At 41.9% G+C, this 20,013-nt stretch overlaps 1 protein-coding gene across 1 annotated transcript; it reads right to left on the bottom strand.

Moving 5' to 3' along the window:
- Positions 1 to 13,011: 13,011 nt before the first annotated feature.
- Positions 13,012 to 19,494, bottom strand: SOD2 (superoxide dismutase 2). Its single transcript, XM_065731504.1, has 5 exons — positions 19,406 to 19,494; positions 18,814 to 19,016; positions 15,667 to 15,783; positions 14,531 to 14,710; positions 13,012 to 13,512 (listed from the first exon to the last, which is right to left on the bottom strand). The coding sequence occupies exons 1-5, from the start codon at positions 19,432 to 19,434 to the stop codon at positions 13,367 to 13,369; spliced, it is 675 nt and encodes a 224-aa protein (XP_065587576.1). The 5' UTR covers positions 19,435 to 19,494; the 3' UTR covers positions 13,012 to 13,366.
- Positions 19,495 to 20,013: the final 519 nt, after the last annotated feature.

Genomic DNA, 20,013 nt, shown 5'->3' with positions numbered 1-20,013 from the left:
AAACAGCAGAAAACTTTACAATCTCAGTTATTTGAAAAATACAGAGGTGGTCCAGCTATTAAACTGGAAGGAATCGTTAAGGCAATGCACACTATTTGCTTCAGTGTTATTAAATGTGATGCTATGAATCCATTGGGTAGGAACTTCTTTGACTCTTACTCTCTTGACTGCTGAAAAAATAGCAAGAGACCAACAACCACTATGAAAACATAGAATGTTTTGCTACGCTCACTCAAATATTTCTAGCTGAGCCAATCAACATAACTAAAGATATTACCTGGGTCTAACTCACACTTCAGAAACGGGTGAGCAATTGTAATCTTCTCTGTCTTCAAACTGGGATTTTGCAGGAGTATCTGTGCATAGCTCCTTGCGTTGTAAGAACAGCGCCTAGGAGGCTAAAACAGAACAGGATGCTACTTGTTCACACCAATGTTATTGTGCTAAAGTGGTCCATGGGAACCCTGATAACGAGCCTGGATCAGACACATGGAAAAGAAAGAAAAAACAGACAAAGATGTTCTTAACTATTCTTTCAACTATTGGGGCTCTGTGTGTTTAAGAGTGTCTAGTACTATGGATCATGGCAAGTAACTAAGGTTCCTGAATGGTGAAAGAGTCTGGAAATGAATTAATAGAACAAAGTAATTTAACAAAGTAAATGTATAACAGTAACTGATTCAATCTTAAATTCTAAAATGGTGTGATATTGTTCTGAAAAGACTTTAAACGTCAACGTGCAAAGATTTAATATGCTTTTTCCCTTAGGCTAAACTAAAGAAAAATTGGCTACGCTTCCCTGGAGTTAACATCAAATGGGTTACATTTATCATGCTGCCACTTAGATTCAAGAAGTAGCAATTTAGTCATTGCTAAAGGGGTTGGTTTGGCCCTTCTGAAATTGCAGATGGGTTGTGGTTTATATGCAACCTTATCTGCTGGAAGTGACTGACATTAGAACAACATGGCACTGCAGTCTTGGCATTATAGAAAGCTGGAGTGATCCTCACCCCAAATTCTGTCTAAATGTTTCTGGTTAATTGCAGCTGTGTTTGTGTTATTTGTGATTTATGGGTATAGGTCCCACATAAGTCACCCACCAGAAAAAATAAAAATAAAAAAAAAAATCAACAGATTCTACATTAACATTCTGAGTTGTTTTTTCCTTTCCCTGGGTCAACATTTCTTTAGAAAAAAGATTATTATTCTCTCTCCACAGCTATAAATTCTTCAGCCAGCTCCTCTGTTACCATGCAGTCTGCTGGGCATATTCCAGAATTATTTCTGAAGTTTCCTCAGATTTCCATATAAGTCCAAAAATTCCATAGTCTCGCTCCGTGGCAGCGCGACAGCCAACCCTTACTGCTGCTTGGTAGAAAGTGTTGAAGCACTCAGTCCCACTGATGCTGAGCAGTTGGTTACACTGATCAGTAAATTAAGGACACCAAACTCAGGACTTTGGGCAAGTGTTGCCACAGTTAACATACCCATCTTTCCAGCAACACTTTGCAGCAAACCAGTCTTCCCCAGAAACAGTGGGGACTGGAAGTACCAAGCCCTTCCCACGTGGTCTGGTGCTAATCATTTCCAGAGAATATGGTGTTGCGAAGCAGCTGCTAAAAAAGCAAAGAAGAAATACCATATCTGTGCAAAAATATATGTCTGGTATTGAACAAAATGACACTGCTCCATTGGAGGCAAGGAAACTGCTTGCAGGCTCCAAGCACGACTTGAATTGCTGTGAGAGCATGGATGTGCTGCCCCCAACACAGCTGTGTTCTTCCCAGTACCCCATGGGCATAGGGTGGTTCTCGTGTATGCTACAAGGCAGGCATCAGCTCATGGGCCTCCATGTCTGTGATCCCTGCACAGAGAAAAGATGAATTAGCCAACAATAACAGTGTTTGTTTTGTTGCCATCTCAGTAGACGTCCTAGTAGAGCTAATAGGAAAAAGAAACCTCATCAGAGAAAGGAAAGGTCAGAAGGCTAATAAAATAAGTGCAGCTATTATGTGCTCACTTGGCAATTCATATGGGAGTGTGATTTTCTTCTCTTTTCGTTTTGGACTTGTCACTTGACTTTCTTACTACTGAAAAAAAGATATCTCAGCCCTTCACGGAAGGTTTATTACTGAAAACCACACCACTGCATAACTTCACATAGGCTGATGATTTAAGTTTACACTTCCCAGTTTTCCAGTTTGTTTCATTTTTACTTTTGCATTTTTCTTCCAACAGTTACAGCTATTAAAAGAAAAGCAGTATAGTACATTAAAAAAACATTGGCCAAAAAGGTAATATTATACTAAGTACTGTTCTTAAAGGGCATGGCTGATCAGCTACCACCCTGATTTAACGACTACCAGCACAACAGAAGCTGGGTGGGAAAGTATCCTGAAAGGCTCCAAAAGAGGTGGCATGGTCACACATAACAAGGTAGGCTTATTCCCAGGAACCAATGAGAAAAGTCACATGCTGCAACAACAGTATCCCAGATTTGCAGAAGGTGGTTCTCAGGATGGAGCCCATCTTGCACAACAGCAGGATGCTTCTCCACAGATTTCTGTGCAGTCATCAGTCAAAAGAGCAGTGCCTTCAGCTTTTCCATGGACTCAAAAGAATTGTTTAGCATAAAATCTCTAAAAGGTGTGAAAAGAGCTCCCTTCTGACTCCTTGTATCCCAAGCTCCATGTTCTGCAGTAGAAGGAGAGACATGTACACCTCCTCAGGTACACCTCCTCTCCAAACAGCAATACACTTTCTCTGCAGAGAGAAGAAAAAACATGCCAGCCATCCCTCCACAGCCATGGCGGGATTTTTTTGTTAGGTATTGAGTTTGTGGTTTTAGAGGGTTTGTTTCTGACATGAGGCTTTTCACTTCAGACTTCTCTGAAGTTGCAACATAATCACCAGGAACTATTTTTGAGCTCTCTCTAGTACACCACTTCTCTTAACCTCCATTCTCCAGAAAACAACAGCCTGAGATTCTTTGCAGAGCTCATGGGATGCTGTGGTGAGTAAACAAGAGTATTAAGCATCACTAGTGGATGTTCTCACTCTCACAGCACTGGTGAAGGCACGACAAGGAGATTCGAAGCACCAAGATGACAATCACAAAGGGACATTGGAAAACTAAAGCAGGCTCATAGACTAGCAGCAAGAAAAATCTCACCCTTGGGTGGTGTTCATGTCCATGGAATCAGTGAGAGACCATACAGGATATGACTTTTGGCATCTGAGGTTAAAAAAGCAAGGCATGGCAACATGAAACTGGCTTGTGAAGACATTAATTACTTGTTGGGGTTCTATATTTGTTTGTTTACAGAAAAGCCCACAGTTCACCACAAATAATTCAACTTCTTAGCAATATGAATCCTCTCTCCACATTAGTACCATAGGTTTTTAGTTTTCCCATGAGAGTTTCCTTTCCAAACTCCTCAGCCTACTGGAAAAAAAAATGTATTACATCAGCGTGATTTAACTGGGGATTAGTTGTTGTTCTGAGAACAGAGGTCATGTCTATTTTTGAGGAATTCATGTATCCTATATACATTTATATACCCTCTTCTAAACAGCAGGTGTAAACTTTTGTTCGTATGTGTAAAAATACTTCAGCTGTAGCCAATATATTAGCAAGGTAATCTCAAAAAGATGAACTAGATCTCCTAATCAGAGAACACATTCAAGCTTCTTCTGACAAAGCATCCCTTACAGCAAAAGCAACCTCAGATTTTATTATGATCTCACATTACTACAGTAGTATTTATGGTTGTGCTTTAGGAAAAGTAAGCAGACAGTATCATCTGTCCTATGCAAAGCCAAAGAATGGTCTCTGGGCTCTACTTACAAGGAGTCTTCTTTTAATATAAATTTCACTCAGGCCAATAATTTGGGGAATGATCTTCTAGACACTACAGCAGCCCCAGCAGTAAATGTTTAAGCAGAACATTTCACCAAATTAACTTTCTTAAATTTAATTTGTTAAATTGCAATGAAAGAAAAGCTCATACCCCATTCACTCATAGCTGTTCTAATCCAGCATTATCATTCATTCATAGATTGGTGTCCTCCTGGATGGAGCCCCTAAGGTCTCTTTCAATTCCCAGTTCAACTGCACAAAACATTACTCAGGGTATTCATGCTTTCTCTAACTACACACACAAATCAGACATGATTTAGCAGGAACAGTGCAGTTTTTCTGGTCTCTGCTGCTTGACAGATAAGGTCAAAGGAGATGGACGGGCTGTTTTGGGTAGATGTTGGTCTTCTGTGAGCAGCTTTGAATCTTCCATCATAAAGTTACTGGTAATAGATGATTAAATAATTTTCTTTCTACAAACACAACAGGGTGCTGTGGTCAGGAGATATTTGGACAATGCGCTCAATAATATGCTTTAACTTTTGGTTAGTTCTGAAGTCATCAGCCAGTTGGACTAGTTGTCCTTTCCAACTGAACTACTCTATTTATAAAAAAGTCAAAACCAAGGATCTCTCCCCTCTGTCTCTTTCAATCATTTCTCCATGAGACGTTGAGATTGTTTTCACAGAGTCACAAGGGTTGGAAGGGACGTCTGGGTATGCAGTCTGCTAAAGTAGGGGGTACAGGAAAGCATCCAGGCAAGTTTCTGAGTATATCCAGAGGAGACTACATAACCTCCCTGGGCAGCTAGTTTCAATGCTCTGTCACCCACAAAGAAAAATATTTTCCTTATGGGCAGATGGAATTTCTCGTGTTCTAGTTGGTGCCTTTTGCCCCTTGTCCTGTCACTGGGTACCACCAAAAAAAGCCTGGTCCTACCCACTTGACTCCCACCCATTACATACTTAGAAGCATTGATAAAACCTCTCAGTCTTCTCCAGTCTCAGCAGCTAGATGGTCTCTCAACATTTTCTCTTAAGGGAGATGCTCCAAGACCCCTCAATCATCTTTGTGGCCTTCTGCTGGACTCCTTCCAGCAGTTCCCTGTCTTTCTTGAAATGGTGAGCCCAGAACTGAACACAGTCCTCATGAGGGCAGAGTAGAGGGGGAGGATCACCTTTCTCAATCTGCTGGCCACACTTTTTTTTAAATGCACCCCAGGATACCATTGGTCTTCTTGGCCACAAAGGGCACCCTATTGGCTCATGGCCAACCTGTTGACCACTAGGACACCCAAGTCCTTCTCTACCTAGTTCCTCTCCAACAGATCAGACCCAGCCTCTACTGCTGCATGCAGTTATTCCTTCCCCTGTGTAGGACTCTACGCTTGTTCTTGTTCAACCTCATCAGGCTCCTCACTGCCCAACTCTCCAGTCTGTCCAGCTCTCACTGAATGGCAGCACAGACTTTTGGTCTGTCAGCCACTCCTCTCAACTTCATATCATCAGCAAACTAGCTGAGGGTGGAATCCATTCACTCATCCCAGTCACTGTGTTGTTGGGTTTTTTTCTTGAAAATTATGCCAATTTTTAGCCTATAGTCTGTTTTTCCCTGAAAAATATTAACATAAAATACCAATGTAGTAAGTTTCCAATAGTTCTCTCATCTTGACCTGCAGTGTTCCAAGAAGTTTCTTCCTCTTTTTTCCATTGTTTTTCAGACTGCTGATTCCTACTTGCCACTATGTTTAGTTTTGTACTCAATCTAGTACAACCCAAGCATCACTGCCAACTGCCACCGAGATGGCCATGCTGACATGAGATGAACTAATTCATTGTAAATTATTTTGGGGAAGGGAAAAAAATGAAGACCAACAACGCCCACTCTGCAGTCTAAATATCTGTAGATGAAGAAGTCTAAATTTTATTCTGATGAAAATCACTAAATCAGAGTTCTTGTTCAGCTGCCATTACACATTCTATGACTGAGTTAAAAAATGTACTTCATTCCTGTTTCCCTTTCAAACCAACAGAAAAGAGTTTTATGGAGCTGGAAAATGCTCTGGGCAAGACTAGGGGAAGCACATAACTTATTTACTGAATATCAGATGTTGACTGATTCAAAATGTCTTGCCAATTCATCCAAAGACATCAAGCAGTTGGAGCCAGAAAGAGGACATAAGACTAAATTAGTAGAATGAGACCATGTTGTGGGCACGCAGCTTCCATTGAGTAGTCAGGATACTGCCTGCAGTATTTTTTTGAAACCCACATCATACCTTTTAGGTGAGTAGCTCAGGCATAGGCTGTGGAGAATCATATCTGTCTGACTGCTAACAAACATTTCCGAAATTTTGTCCACAGAAACTCAGATTTTATCACCTTCAAAATGCTACTCGGATGACCAGGTAGAGTACTCCGGTAGCAGAGGCACATTAGGTCCACTTAAGCAGCAGAAGAATTCACTACTGTTCTGCATTTTTTAAAGGAATGTCCTAACAGCCTACCACCCAGAGAGAGAAGTGAAGCTACAGCTCTCACCTCGAAGCTTCTTCAATGAATGGTGCTGTCATCCAGAAATAACTCAAGAGAAGGCATGAGGTCTCATTTCACTGTAGTGGGAAGAAAACAAAACACTTATTTCTCAGAAATCAGTTCAGTGGCTAACAGGAAAACCATTCATAACTAGAGCCCCATCTGGAAATGACTGTAGTGAAGAGTGGAAATCTTGCCTGACCTGACCAGTATACCCACTGGTCCTCATTTATTGAGACACATGAATGCACAGAACCAGCATTTCACCTCTACAACCCATCTGAGTAACTGCAAAAGCAGTTCCAGCCCAAGCAATAGCTTCCTAAGTCCAAGGCTTCAGTAATGAAGCAATACAAGAACAATACATATATACTGCCCCTCTGATTAATCTGGAAATGCTGGGATGTAAACAAGGTCCAACTATAGATGCCCTCTGTCCTACCAATACACTATCAGCTTGCGCTCTGCCACAGAGGGGTGAGATCCTCTCCAGCACTTGGTCTTAGTGGGAAATCAAAGTACAAAAACCACATGAGCAGGGATTACACTGCCTCTTGAGTTTGGCAGGCAGATGTTCGCACAATCACAGAATTGTAGGGGTTGGAAGGGACCCCTAGAGATCATCCAGTCCAACCCCCTCTGCCAAAGCAGCTCCCTAGACCAAATTGCACAGGTAGGCGTCCAGGCAGGTCTCTACAAGGAGACTCCACCACCTCTCTGGGCAGCACGTGCCAGTGCTCCATCACCCTCACTGTGCAGATTGTGAATCTGTTGGATTGCAAGAGTAAGTTGCAATCAGCTGTTTTTTCTGACATTTTTTCTCTAAACACCTAGTAGTGGTTAACAGAACAATGCACACAGATAAGCTTATAAAGACATCTTTAGGCACATACACATTAGCCCCTTCAAATCTGTAATCTGCAAGGATCCATAACTGGGTAGCATAGTTGGGATTTTCACGTGTCATGTCCAGCTTGAGGTCTGCAACAAGTTCCAAGTGAGCAGCAGCCAGATGAGGAGGACTTCCCTGCATCACTGCCTCCACACTGGGACTTGCCCAGAGACCCAGCCTACAGCATTCTCCTACAGCCGGCCCCAAACACGCTCCAGGATACAGCATTTGAGGTCAAATTCCCAGTTGGCTAAGGAGAGCTTTGCTTCTGTTGCCCATTCAAAACTTACAGTGAGCTCTGTGCAATTTAGAGTAACAAACACAGAGGGGAAGATCACAACACTGTTGACACATCCACATCTTCTGATGCAAAGGGCTCAGGCAAAGGAAAGCTTTGATACCACAGTCCTATATCCCAGCAGCTCCTGGAATACTTCACTTGAGGCCACAGAAGCACAATTCTTTCTAGTGAAGCTGAAATCATAGCTCACTGGAGAAAAATCTGGGCAAGTCAGGTCCAGAACCAGAAGGTGCAGATGTTACTTTCAATGGCCACATTCAATACTGAAGCCTCACTGCCAGCTCACACCTGTATCCATCCCAGCATCTATGTCCGACAAGCACATTTGGAAGAAAATCATTCAGTTCCAATTAATATCGTGTACTTTCACCCATGAAAAGCATGGCTTTGCCTGTCACACACAGTGTGCATTGTACAGCCCTAAAACAGCTGCAGAGAATGCAATTGGAACAGCAGTGAGTAACAACAGATGGACAACAACAACCACTTAACTACTACAACTCCAGGAACAACTCCAATTCCCAGCTAGATAATACAGAAAAGCAGCAGTTCCAGCTTTGAACTGCTTTTAATCGACCTGGGTCCCATATAGACAAGGAAAGAACTCCCTCTGGAGTTTTTGACCCTCAGACAGGCTAATTCCAGTTTATTGTTCTCATCTCATTTAGTTATGCAAATAGGCATCAACCCTACACTTAGCTGTGAGAAATAATACTCCTCCATTCCTCCACCAAAACCAAGGTGAAAGTTTTGGTTTTGTGATCCTTGTTCTTTTGTAAGAAACATTAATAGGTAGAAACCTCATGAGCATTTCTTCCTTGAAAACATCAATACAACATCGTAATCAGGTCCAAGGTCCTTTGAAATAGCCTGAAATCTTAAGTGGAAGTGGGGTAATCCAGGCTGAATAAGAGAGTACACAGTTTCTGACATACTTCAGGTTTGTCTCAGCAGCTTTGGAAATGAACTACAACACTCCAAGGACCCAAGTGTCAAGTTCTCTTCAGCCAGACTGACCCATTAGCCAGGTCTGTGTGCATCTTTTACGGGAGGGAGAAGACAAAAATAGTTTAGTGATGAGAGAGCCTCCATTTCCCCTCCTCCCTACACATCTTCCTCAGCAGAATTCTGCTTGAGGGATGAGAGTGGCTAGTAATAGCCCAGTGAAACATTCAGTCAAAATACAGATATCAGATACAGTGGGAGAGGGATGCAGCCTTGGTGAGTCCCAAAACTTTGTTTGAAGTAGTTCTACTTGAAAGACCTTCAGAAAAGTCTGAGGCTCGAAGCCCATGACAGCTGCTGGGACAGACAGAAACATCAGACTTCTCTGGCAGCTGTAGGGCCTGGGTTGCTTCTGGATTCCTGGAAATACAGACAAGTTTTTTTATTCTGGCCAGTATTGACCATAGCCAAATTTCAAAACTTCTGCAAACCAGGAGCCCTTCCTTTTAGCTACTTCAGGTCCGAATTTCTAGAGCTATAACAGAAACGGCAATACTACCATTCCTGCTGAAGCCAAATAGTCTAATAGTATGAATTAGCTTTTCTCAGAATTGCAGGATTACCTTCAAATCCCCACTCTTACATTAACAGATGTTCTTTCTCTATACCTCCTAGTTTCCAGACCTCCAACACACTCAGGTTCCACCATGGCAATGACAGTCTCTGCAACAGCATGAAAACTTTTAAATTTATCTCAAAAATTTCTCTGTGGTGCTGTAAGGATACGCTGGAAACCAGCAGCTCTGCAGGTCCCAAGGGGGACCCAGGGCAGGAAGTTTGCTGATCTGTCAGTGTATTCATCTCTCCAGGTAAAAAGATCCAGTGAAAAGCTGGAGTTTCTGCAGAGCAGCAACCACTCTGCAAGGCAACACAGCTGTAACTGTGAAACCTCGTAGCCTGCTGAGTTCTTTGCAACCTTGTCTTAATTACATCAACGAAAGAGACTTCACTCCCTGCTGTCAAATCTCTGGGTTTGAAAGACTGCTCAGGATGTCACAGACAACGCACATCCCCACACAGACAAAGCTAGAGCATGATGAGGCAACCAGGTGGAAATCTTAGAAACATCTTTACTTTAACTAGTAGCATCTCTCCTTAGGCTCTGTGTGCCTGTTTCTAGTTAGAGGAAGACCTACATTTGCCCGTATTTATTAAACCATCTTCTCTACAGCAGCACTGCCTCCTCCCCACATACTGCTTACTGACAGCTTCAGAGACAACAGTCACCCTGGCTATTTACAACGAGGAAGCAGCAGCCCAAACAGTTCCCCTCCCGCGCTCCTCTATCTATCTGCCTCTCGGAAAGACGGCTGAGAAAACCTAATGAAGTAGACACGCACCCCCACCTAGCGGCGAGTGCACGGCTCTGGTTATCCACGATAGGAACGGTTCCAACTCTGCAAGCAGAAGGTACAATAAAAAGGCGCGTTAAGCCTATGAAGGTACCACTACATTACCTGTTCAGCATTAGACATGACTACAAACAGAAGTCTTCCTCTGTGCAATCATAACGACTAAGTACTGCGAGGTCACTGCACTAGGACTGTTCAAATGTAAGCAGAAGGGCACAGCAGCGTTTTAAATTTATTTTGCTATGCTAAAGGAAACTAAATTATTGTCAATAAAACAAAAAGATAGTTGTGTCTTCTGTGAGTAGTTTTCAATATGTCTAAGTCTGTGCCAGCTCACAGGCACATCCCTTACGATGGCACTTACAGACACACTCCTCCTGCACTTGCCCAGGAAGTTCTAGGTGAAACAAATCACATTAGCAGTTTAGATCTTGAGTAACCCATCTCAGACTTGTCCCTTCAGATATGGCACCTGAGATTGGCTGTCATTGTCTACCTTCCTGTTCCTCAGCTCACGTAGGGACATGCCTGCTTGCTTCCAAAGCTACTTCCTACTATCAAGCCCTTCCTTCACAAGGCAGACACACACACCACCAGTCCTTTTTAATTATTTAGTAGAACAGGCACTGAATCAATTTCATTGCTTCACAGTTCATAGCATTTGCCTTCATCGGCTCAATTTTCTTATTCCAGTTTGTATACAGCTTTCAAGTTCCCTGCACTCAAAGGCATCCAGACAACCTCACCAGCTGACTGTAAGCAAGAGAAGTGTTCTTAACCAGGTGCACAGCACAAACTGAGCCTTACCAGTATGTGCCAGGCTTCAGAGACTGAGCAAGAGCTGGGCCTGCTTGAGGAGATCTCCGTGGTTTGCATCCTCGTGGCCTGAAGATAATGCAGACTTCCTGCACAGCTTAAATGTTCCCTCCTAGGCCATCAGCATGCAGGCACATCCATCTTTGCTCTTCAAAAGCACACAGTACCAATCTGATACCCATTATGTGCATTATGGCTCTTGTTACCAAAGCATTGCCTCAGCATTTACTTCTAGGAAAGCTTCTTGGATCTCTTTGCTATGTGGTATTTCACCACACTATGTAGTCTCAATAGCAGAAGAAAATTGTTGTTTCCTTCAACTTTGAGTAGATTCCATTGTAAACACAACATACCTCATCCATATCTTGAACATACTTCTGGAAAGTAAGAAATAAAGGATTCTCTTCTCATCTGAAGTTGCTGTACTTCATCTAGAAAAATGTCACCCAATCCAATTTCTCTGCAGGACCACAGTAAGCAGAAGATTAACAACTGAAACCTAACTATCAACACTTACTAATCCAGATGCCAACTCAATAGCAGAAAAAAAAAGCAAAAAAAAACCCCAATCCAAAACACAACTGCATAACTCATGTATCAACCCATTCAGCAATCAACTTGCTTAAATTAAGCTTTATATCTATAGGTAGCTGCTGACTAATACACAGAATCTACAAGCTAACGTAAACGCTGTTTCTTTCTTCCCCAAGTTGTCAGCAATATTAGGCATTTCTGCAACAATATTAAAAAAGGAATTGCCTCAGTGGTAATCTATCGGGATTATTATGGGATGAATTACTTGAAGCATTCTCAAGTGCTTAGAAGGAAATAAAGACACAGATCCAAACACTAAGTAAGGAATAAACTCCACATCCCAGTAAATAAAGATGTAGCTTCATTTAATAGAAGTGACTCCTGAAAGTGTAATCCTTTCTATGTGGAAGTATCCACCAGAGGACAAGTGTGGTGCTAGACTTTACTCCTGGAGATTGAGGCTTGCTAAGAAGAAACACCATGCATAATTCATGATAAAGACTTCCACACCAGCCCTCCAGACTTCCAGTGGAATTGGGACAGTATGAGTACGGACTCCAACAGTTTGCCTTTTTTGTTTGTTTTGGAGTTTTTTGTTTGTTGTTGTTGTTTTTAATGCAAGTCAAAGCTGTCAGACTGATTACCAGCAGAGCTACTTTCCTTTATCACTGTTCACAATGAGAAGGATATGAAAGCTATGACAAATATGTTTTAAATAATATATGAGACAATACAGATTTAAGCAGCTCAAGCTGCATATCTGAGATGAGAATTAGGTCTAGAGAATATCCCAAGTAGGACAAAAAAAACCCCTCAAACATTTTAACTGTAAAATAAGCCGTCATGTGCAACACACTCCAATTTACACTGGACATTCAGAGTTTTGGTTTGAGACTGAAGACTGTGGTAGCAGTTTCTCTCCCACCATCAACTGATGATGATTTTTATTTTTATTTTTATTAAGATCTCCAACTTTAACTTTACACGATACTTCAAAACAGGAGCCTAGTAGTCTGGTAATGCAAACATATTTCTTGTTTCTCTGATAATCCATCCTTAATTTAAAGGAGCATTCTGGAAATGCTCAAAGAAAATTCATACACAAGGTACTACATACATTCAGTAGCATTCTATCTGAACTACCTGCAACAGAATTAACAAAGCAACCCAAACACACCAACTTCTTGTACTTCTGATGACCTCCTGAGAATGCTTCTGTAATACCAGACAACACTTGAGATGGGAACGAAGTACTAAGTTCATAATCTACTGCTTCAGGGCCACTGCTATGGAATGACAGTTTATACTTGTAGATGCATGTAATCAGTCTCTAGAGCTAGTAGTTTTAGGACATATTCAAATAACTATTACGAAACAGGTACCACATGATATTATTCAGTCCCTATATAAACAATTTAGTCTGATTAGTACTATAACCACTTGCCCAAGATGACATTTCAAGAGCTATTATACTGCTACACCACATAAAGATCTCATACAAGTAACCCAGGAAAGGGTAGGGATGACTGAAGATCAAAGTCAGCCAGGCACCGCAATGTCTATTTTCTGCTTCATTTATCTTCTTGATTTCTAAGAAAGTTCCATTGCTTGTAACACAACAAATAGCAAAAAACACTTCCCTTCCCCAACCCTTTTCAAATCTAGTAACCAGAGCAGCTGCTACCATAAAAGAGTCCGTTATAGATGGCTCCATAAGATTCTTTTATTTGTTCGTAGTAACACAAAGCGTACGTTTCCACTTAGGTATTTAAGTGCAACAAAGAAATCCATTACCTCATTAAGCTTCAGCAAAGTGAGCTATGTTTCTATATGCGATGTAACAGATTACTTCTCCCCTTTGTCACATAACAGTTTAAAGCTTCAAAAACCTAAGCAAACACTTTCCATAGGATTAGACAAGCAGACACGTTGCTTGATTATGAAATGCTTTTGTTGAATGAACTAAGTGTTTTCTGTATTAGAGTAATTCATTTGTATGCCACAGAAACTATGACAAGAGTGAAACCAAAGTAGAAGTGGTGCCATATTTGTAGTCTGTGCAAGAATTCCACTCTACTTTTTGCAAGACGCATATCGTGAAGATACATTCTCCCAGTTGATCACATTCCAGATAGCTTTCAAATAATCAGGTCGAACATTTTTATACTGAAGATAATAGGCATGTTCCCATACATCGATTCCCAGCAATGGAATGAGACCTGTAAAAAAGGAGGATAACATCTTTAAAGTCTGTGAAAAAATGCTTCATCTGCAAAGTCTTAACTTTTTGCTTCATTGTTTCATTGCTTTCCTTCTTTTTGTGCTAGAACATCTTTCTAGTTAAATTTTTAGTAGGGAGTTTTCAACATGTGGGAGAGGGTAAAATTTATCACATTATAATCTGTCTCAATACTAAAACTGCTCTTTTTTATTTTTTCCCCCACTGATAAGTAGTGCACAGATCACTGTAAAAGTTCAAACAAGGAAAACACATGATATTCTCTGTCATTCTCTGTGCATTACACAGAACGTATTTTAAAGACATCTGTAACAGGATTTGAACAACAGCCATCACAACAGAATTCTCACTGGGGATTAGCTCTTTCCTCTGTGAGTGTGTCCAAGCTGTCTTCATCACTGCAATATCTCAATAAGCAAACAAACATATCTTCAGAAGTTAATTCAGCCAGTAATAAGCTGCTTATCTAGCCATAAGTGTTATCCCCCATCCAAACCTTATTCTGTCATTCATCACTATCTATCAACAGTAAAGAAGCACACTGTAAGTGTTCTGTTTTATACTTAGCCTGTTTCATAACAAGGGATATTATACACATCTTCCCCTCTCTTGGTGTCTCATTTACACCAACAGATCCATTAACAGCTTCTCATGAGAAAATAATGTAGAGGTAAGAGACTTGATTTTCCCAACACTCTGACAGGCAGGCTATGCCCATTACTCAGAAACAGTCCAAAGGAACCTAAATTAAATTTAACGTCCAATGCTCTTTCAAAATATACCCCCCATCTATTTCCCTTTTGATTAGACAGACTGCTAGCAAAACCTAGTACAAAACAGAATTTCTAAGTCCTGCTTTACAAACAACTGCAACTGTTCTTTGCTTCTGCTAGAAGTGATACTCAATTTTCCAGACATTTCCTCATAAAAACCTTCTCGCATCTCATACATCCCCTCTGAAATCTACAAAAAGCAGAGAAGGAAGAAAGAAACCTGACCTGTTGTTCCTTGCAAAGGGTCTTGATTTGCACACGCTGCTATCTGCAGACGTCCCTGCTCCTTATTATAGCCAAGCCACCCCCAGCCTGATCCTTGAACACCAACTGATACAGCTGTTAGTTTTTCCTTGAAGTTTGCGAAGGAACCAAAGTCACGTTTGATGGCTTCCATCAATTCTCCTTTAAAAAAAAACAACACCACAAACATCACTAAATATCACATATTTAACATATTTTGATTTCCAGATGCCACCTGGAAATAGAAGAAAAGAGATGCAGATGTATTTGGGCTCTGATGGAACTCTCTAGACAGAACAGATGCATCATGAGCGATACTGTCCCAACCTGCTCCAGACAGCAGACAGGAAAGAAATCAAAACAGCAGTCAAACATGCTGTTATCAAAGACATAGTCGTGGTGCTATCAATAGGACATACAGGACAAAGCTGGAGAATTCTACATTCTTTATTTCTGTTAGAACTCTAACTCTTCTAACTCTGCTAGAAACAGACAGAACTACTAGCTGAAGTTTCAGCTTCCAATATTTCATGCATCTGAAGCAGAACAGTTTACAGATGAGTATATGTGTCTCATTTGAGAATCCTCAAGTTTAACACATCAGCCTTCGTTAGACCTGTTTTATAGGTCCATTGCCTTTAATTGCAAATCACCTGTAGATTACCATTCCTCTATCCTCCCAATGAGATTTTATCCTTTAGGTTTTAACCACCAAACTATCCCTAACTGAAAAAGGAGCTTACATCCATTCACTAGGCTGGGAAGTCTGCAGCATATTTCATCCTTTTCTGTGAACTGAGTATGCAAATATGATGCCAATTAGCACAGTTCTGGATAAGTACTTTCTCTTACGAAAGTGAAAAGGACAACATGTAGCAATAGTAAAGCATTTTGCAATGGATATATAATCATCTTTAAAAATTAAATGTAATTAGAACACAGTTAGCTTTTCACTTAGATCCACAAGACTCTGAATTCCTCAGAACTATGGCAGTTGTCATACAGAAAGGCAAATTAACTCAGAAAAATGAAGATTTAAACTTCCAAAGAGAAGAAAGATCATCAGTTCTACTGGTCAGTCAAAACTGAGTCAATGAACACTCATAACAAGCACTAACCTTTAGGCTCTCCTCCTCCACTGGGAGAAAGATTTGTCCAGAAGATGGTATGATTGATATGACCCCCACCGTTGAACTTCAGCGCAGGCTGAAGCGACACCTGAGCTGTAACATCACCTGAGGATGCAGAAGATAAATATATACATAAATAACAACATCACCACCACAGCAGTCATTAAATTGCCACTAGGTCTCCACCAATACCCCACAGATATCAAGTCTTACTAGGCTGTAACACAACTACAGAAGAGACAGGGTTTGTGACTCTTACTCGTGTTTCAGATAGTTGCTGACAAACTACAAAGACTTTTTTATTGTCCTGTAACTGTACGTAATGTGCCAATACTGCACGTACCAGGCAACTCATACTATATCTACAGTACCATTACAGTATCTACTGCCATTCTACAGCTAAACAAAACTAACAGCAGTGCCAGAATGAATTAAGGATCTAGCACTAGAAAATCATTCAGTATTACCATTACTGGACAAGAACACTGTTAATCCTTCAAGATGCTGATCTTCAAACTAAGTAGTTTTAAATTCCTTAAACATCATATAGAGGGTAAGCAGCATGCATTCCAGGAACAGTTGACAAGTGCAGTAAGAAAATACACAAACAAGATATTCTTTCCTTCCAATTTTTCATTTGTTCTGGGGAGGAAGACTTTTGTTTGGTTGGTTGAGGTGCTTCTTATTTTTTTAGAGGGAGATGTTTGCAGGAAGAAGTAATGACCAAGATCATTCTACTGAACATAACAGACCTCTGCACCTAAATACCACTGTTTAACACTGGTTAACTCCCTATAATTTCTCAGTCCAGGTAAGCCTTAACTTCAAGAGAAAAATCAAAGTTCAGTAAGCCTTAACTTCAAGAGAAAAATCAAAGTTCATCTAGAAGCATCCATAACATATCTTAATAGCTTACATGTAATGCTAACCCTTGCTTACAACCCTGCAACAGCCCCCAACCATAACATCACCCAAATATCAGGAGGCCCCAAACCTCCTCCAAAAAATGTCATACTCCTTTAAATAACTCTGCTGTGCCTTATGTGTCTGACAGGTGTTACACCACCTTGACACAAGTATTTTCAACATTATTTTTGACTTTAAAAGAATTGGAACATTGCAATGTTTGAGGCTTTTTCCGCTACTCCAATACATTCTCTAATAAGGAATCAGTACAGGCAGCTGCTTCCCTCACTCACCAAGAGTGGTAGCAGACTTCCTAAAGGAAGAAATGAGCCAGACAGTTTAATTTTTATCATTCAGAAAAACATCTATAAGCTAGATATTAGTTACAGACTGTTTTTGAGTCACCTTACCTCCATAATCATACCTAGCACAAGAAAACCAGATGAGAACAGTCCTGAAACAAAGCATGCAACGCAGCTAGTACCAACACTATTTACAGCATTTGGGTATCAAGCTGAGGATGTGACATGTCTCTCACATCTAGCTGAACAGAATTTTCAGAACACTTTCCTTGAATTTCGCATGCCTTTAGGAAATCAAGCTCATGCATGTGATCCTACATACAATAAGCCAGGAACTCAAAAATAACCCAGGATATCTGCAACATCTTCATTATTGTTCATCCCGCCATGCCCTAGAGGAGCTTACTCTCCAAGATCACTACGTAGAAATGACATTTGATCACTGTCTTAAAGCACAGTATTTGTGGCACTATCAAGTAAGTCCTGACGAACACAGCAGCGGAAAAGAAGATGGAAAAATGTAACTAGCTCAAAAGATACCACAAAGTATCCTGGAATCTACTTGTATACAGAGCCCTTGCCTTTGCTCTAGCTTACCACACTCCTTAACACAGCCACACTGGACAGTCCAGCTAAGAAGTGGTGCTCAAGAGACCAGTCAGCTCAGTTTCACAGTCTACTCAATCATTCGATTCTAAGAGCAAACTGCAGGTCAAATTACTGTCAGAAAAAAAAAAACAGGAAAATTCTGGTAGGTACAAATTTTCAGTGAAAGTAAGTTTCGTGGTTATATCCTTCAACTGGCAATATCCTGTACATTTTGATGAAGTAGTAATCAGAACCAGCTTACACCGAAGCTTTCTGGAACAAAGTTACTAGTTCCTGCACAGGACCTTATCAGAGATGTGCAGACTTGTTTTCAGAAGAACTAATAACAGGAGACAACGGGCTCAACTCAAGGCAGCTTCTGAGTTACCAGAACAGATACAGATAGCTTAAGGAAACATCAAAGTTCATCTGAAAATTTTACTTACTATTGCTTAGAAAAGTCAGCCTCAAGGGTCTGTTATCCAGAAGAGATATTAATCAGTCATGAGATATGCTGCACAACCAAAGTGCTGTGCAGGAGTTTCGACCAGGTTCAGTTTTAAAGTGTGGGAAGAGAATCACAATACTGACAAAAACAGGTGGCAATTCAGACTTTACCCTTTTCTAAAACCTGGCCTTAGTCTTTCCAGTGAGGATCAGATTACACGTTCTATACAAGCATATCACCTAATAAGCCAACACAAAACAAACACAAAAACGCTGTAAGCATGCTTTGTTGCCTGTGACCATCACCAACATGGTGCAGAATAATACTAGCAAAATCCTTATGAAAAGTTAAGTTTTACCTCCAGACATGCTATCACCAAGAGCAAGTAGTAATAGTGTACTAAAGGACAGTAAGCTATCCTTCTGCAGAGTTGTTTTTTTCTTTCTTTTAAATACCTCAGAGGACCCAAAAAATGCATGTTTCCACCTCCACCAAGGGCAGAATCCTTTGCCATTATACAGCAGTAACAATACCAGTAGCAGGCACACAGCTTTCTTATACTCTGGTTTCCTTCCTCAGTTGCACACATCCCTGGAATACAGTTTTCCTGGCTCCACCACTAGCAGGACAAAGCAGCAGCCAATCTTGTTTGCTTGATTCTTCATCAAACCTCATTTGTTAGGTTAATTTAGACTGCACATTTTTAGGATTATGAGGCCACTTGAAAATTTCTAAACTTTCACAGGTAAATCAACATTCCTTATTCAAGCACATCATTGGTATTTCTCAGGGGCAACCTTCTACTGACTTTGCCTTCGGTCCCAGTCACCAGTGTGAATCCGTAACAGCTCACACTGTCTGTCCTCATGCGTTGACGATGGACATACGCACCTTTTGCCAGCGCCTCTTTGTATTTCTCCTCTGTAACGTTCAGGTTGTTCACGTAGGCAGCGTGGTGTTTGCTGTGGTGCAGCTGCATGATCTCCGCGCTGATGTGGGGCTCCAGCGCGCCATAGTCGTAGGGCAGGTCAGGAAGAGTGTGCTTGTGCCTCGCACCTAAGCACCCCAACGGTGCTACCAGCGCGGCCCTGCTCCTGGATGAGAAACGAGAGAAGGAAGCAGTCCCGTGCAGCACTCGTGCTTCATCGCTTCAGCGGACCGAAACCAGGCCCGCTACGGCCGGCTGCCCACGTGAAGGTCACAGATACATGGGGCATCTCGATGCTGAGCTGCCACCTCGCAAGCCGCATCCGTGCGTCGCAAGGACGGGAAGAAGGCCAGCCCCGAGGGCCCCGCACCGGTGACCTTGGTACGAAAACGGCTGGAAATCCCGCAGCCTTAAAAGAGGCCGATCCCGGCCGCACCCTGCGGGGCCATCGCTGGCACCGCCACCCCCTCCTGCCCGAAACGGCGGGGACGAACCCTCCGCCGTCCCCTCCCGCGGCCCGGATACGGAGGCCCCCGGCTCCGTCCCGGCGCTCACCTGCCCGCCGAAGCCCAGCGGCACAACATGGCTGCCAACTCGCTGCGGGCACTACACCGCGGCACACCGCGCCTGCGCCCGCACTGCTGGGGCGGGCTCTGCCGGCGGGGCGGGCGTCTGAGGGAGGACCGCTATAGCGATGGCTCCGAGGGGATGCCTCACCGTCGGTACTTAACGGGTGTGCGCCCCGCTAATAGCCCGTACGGCAGAAGGTGGGAGGGCTGCGGTGAACCACGGCTAACAGGATTCCACCTGTGGGGTCAGGGCCTGAGCCAGCAGTCCTGGTGGTAACCATGACCTTGGAGAATATGTCAGCAGGTGACACGAAGATCAACGGGATAAAGAAGAAGAGGTACACTGCTTTGAGGACCAGTTGCAGCACATTAAGTCCATCTGAAATAATAATATGTGAAAAAAATGAGTCACATACAGCATGCTTAATCCAATTCACTGAAGAAGTTGTTTAATCCACCATTAGACGTTTCAGATATTAAAATGAGACACAAGAAAGAGGCCATTTTTCCAAGTGACACTAGTGAGACTACTAGGCACAGTGCTCCAAAAATAACTCTGGAACAGAGAGAAAACGGAGGTTATTGAGGAGAGCA

The sequence above is a fragment of the Cyrtonyx montezumae genome, unplaced genomic scaffold, assembly GCF_038088225.1.
Source record: "Cyrtonyx montezumae isolate F1298 unplaced genomic scaffold, pur_monq_1.0 scaffold_0, whole genome shotgun sequence".
Taxonomy (NCBI): domain Eukaryota; kingdom Metazoa; phylum Chordata; class Aves; order Galliformes; family Odontophoridae; genus Cyrtonyx; species Cyrtonyx montezumae.
The sequence above is the reverse complement of the archived record's forward strand: the minus strand, read 5'-3'. Positions and strand labels throughout refer to the sequence as shown.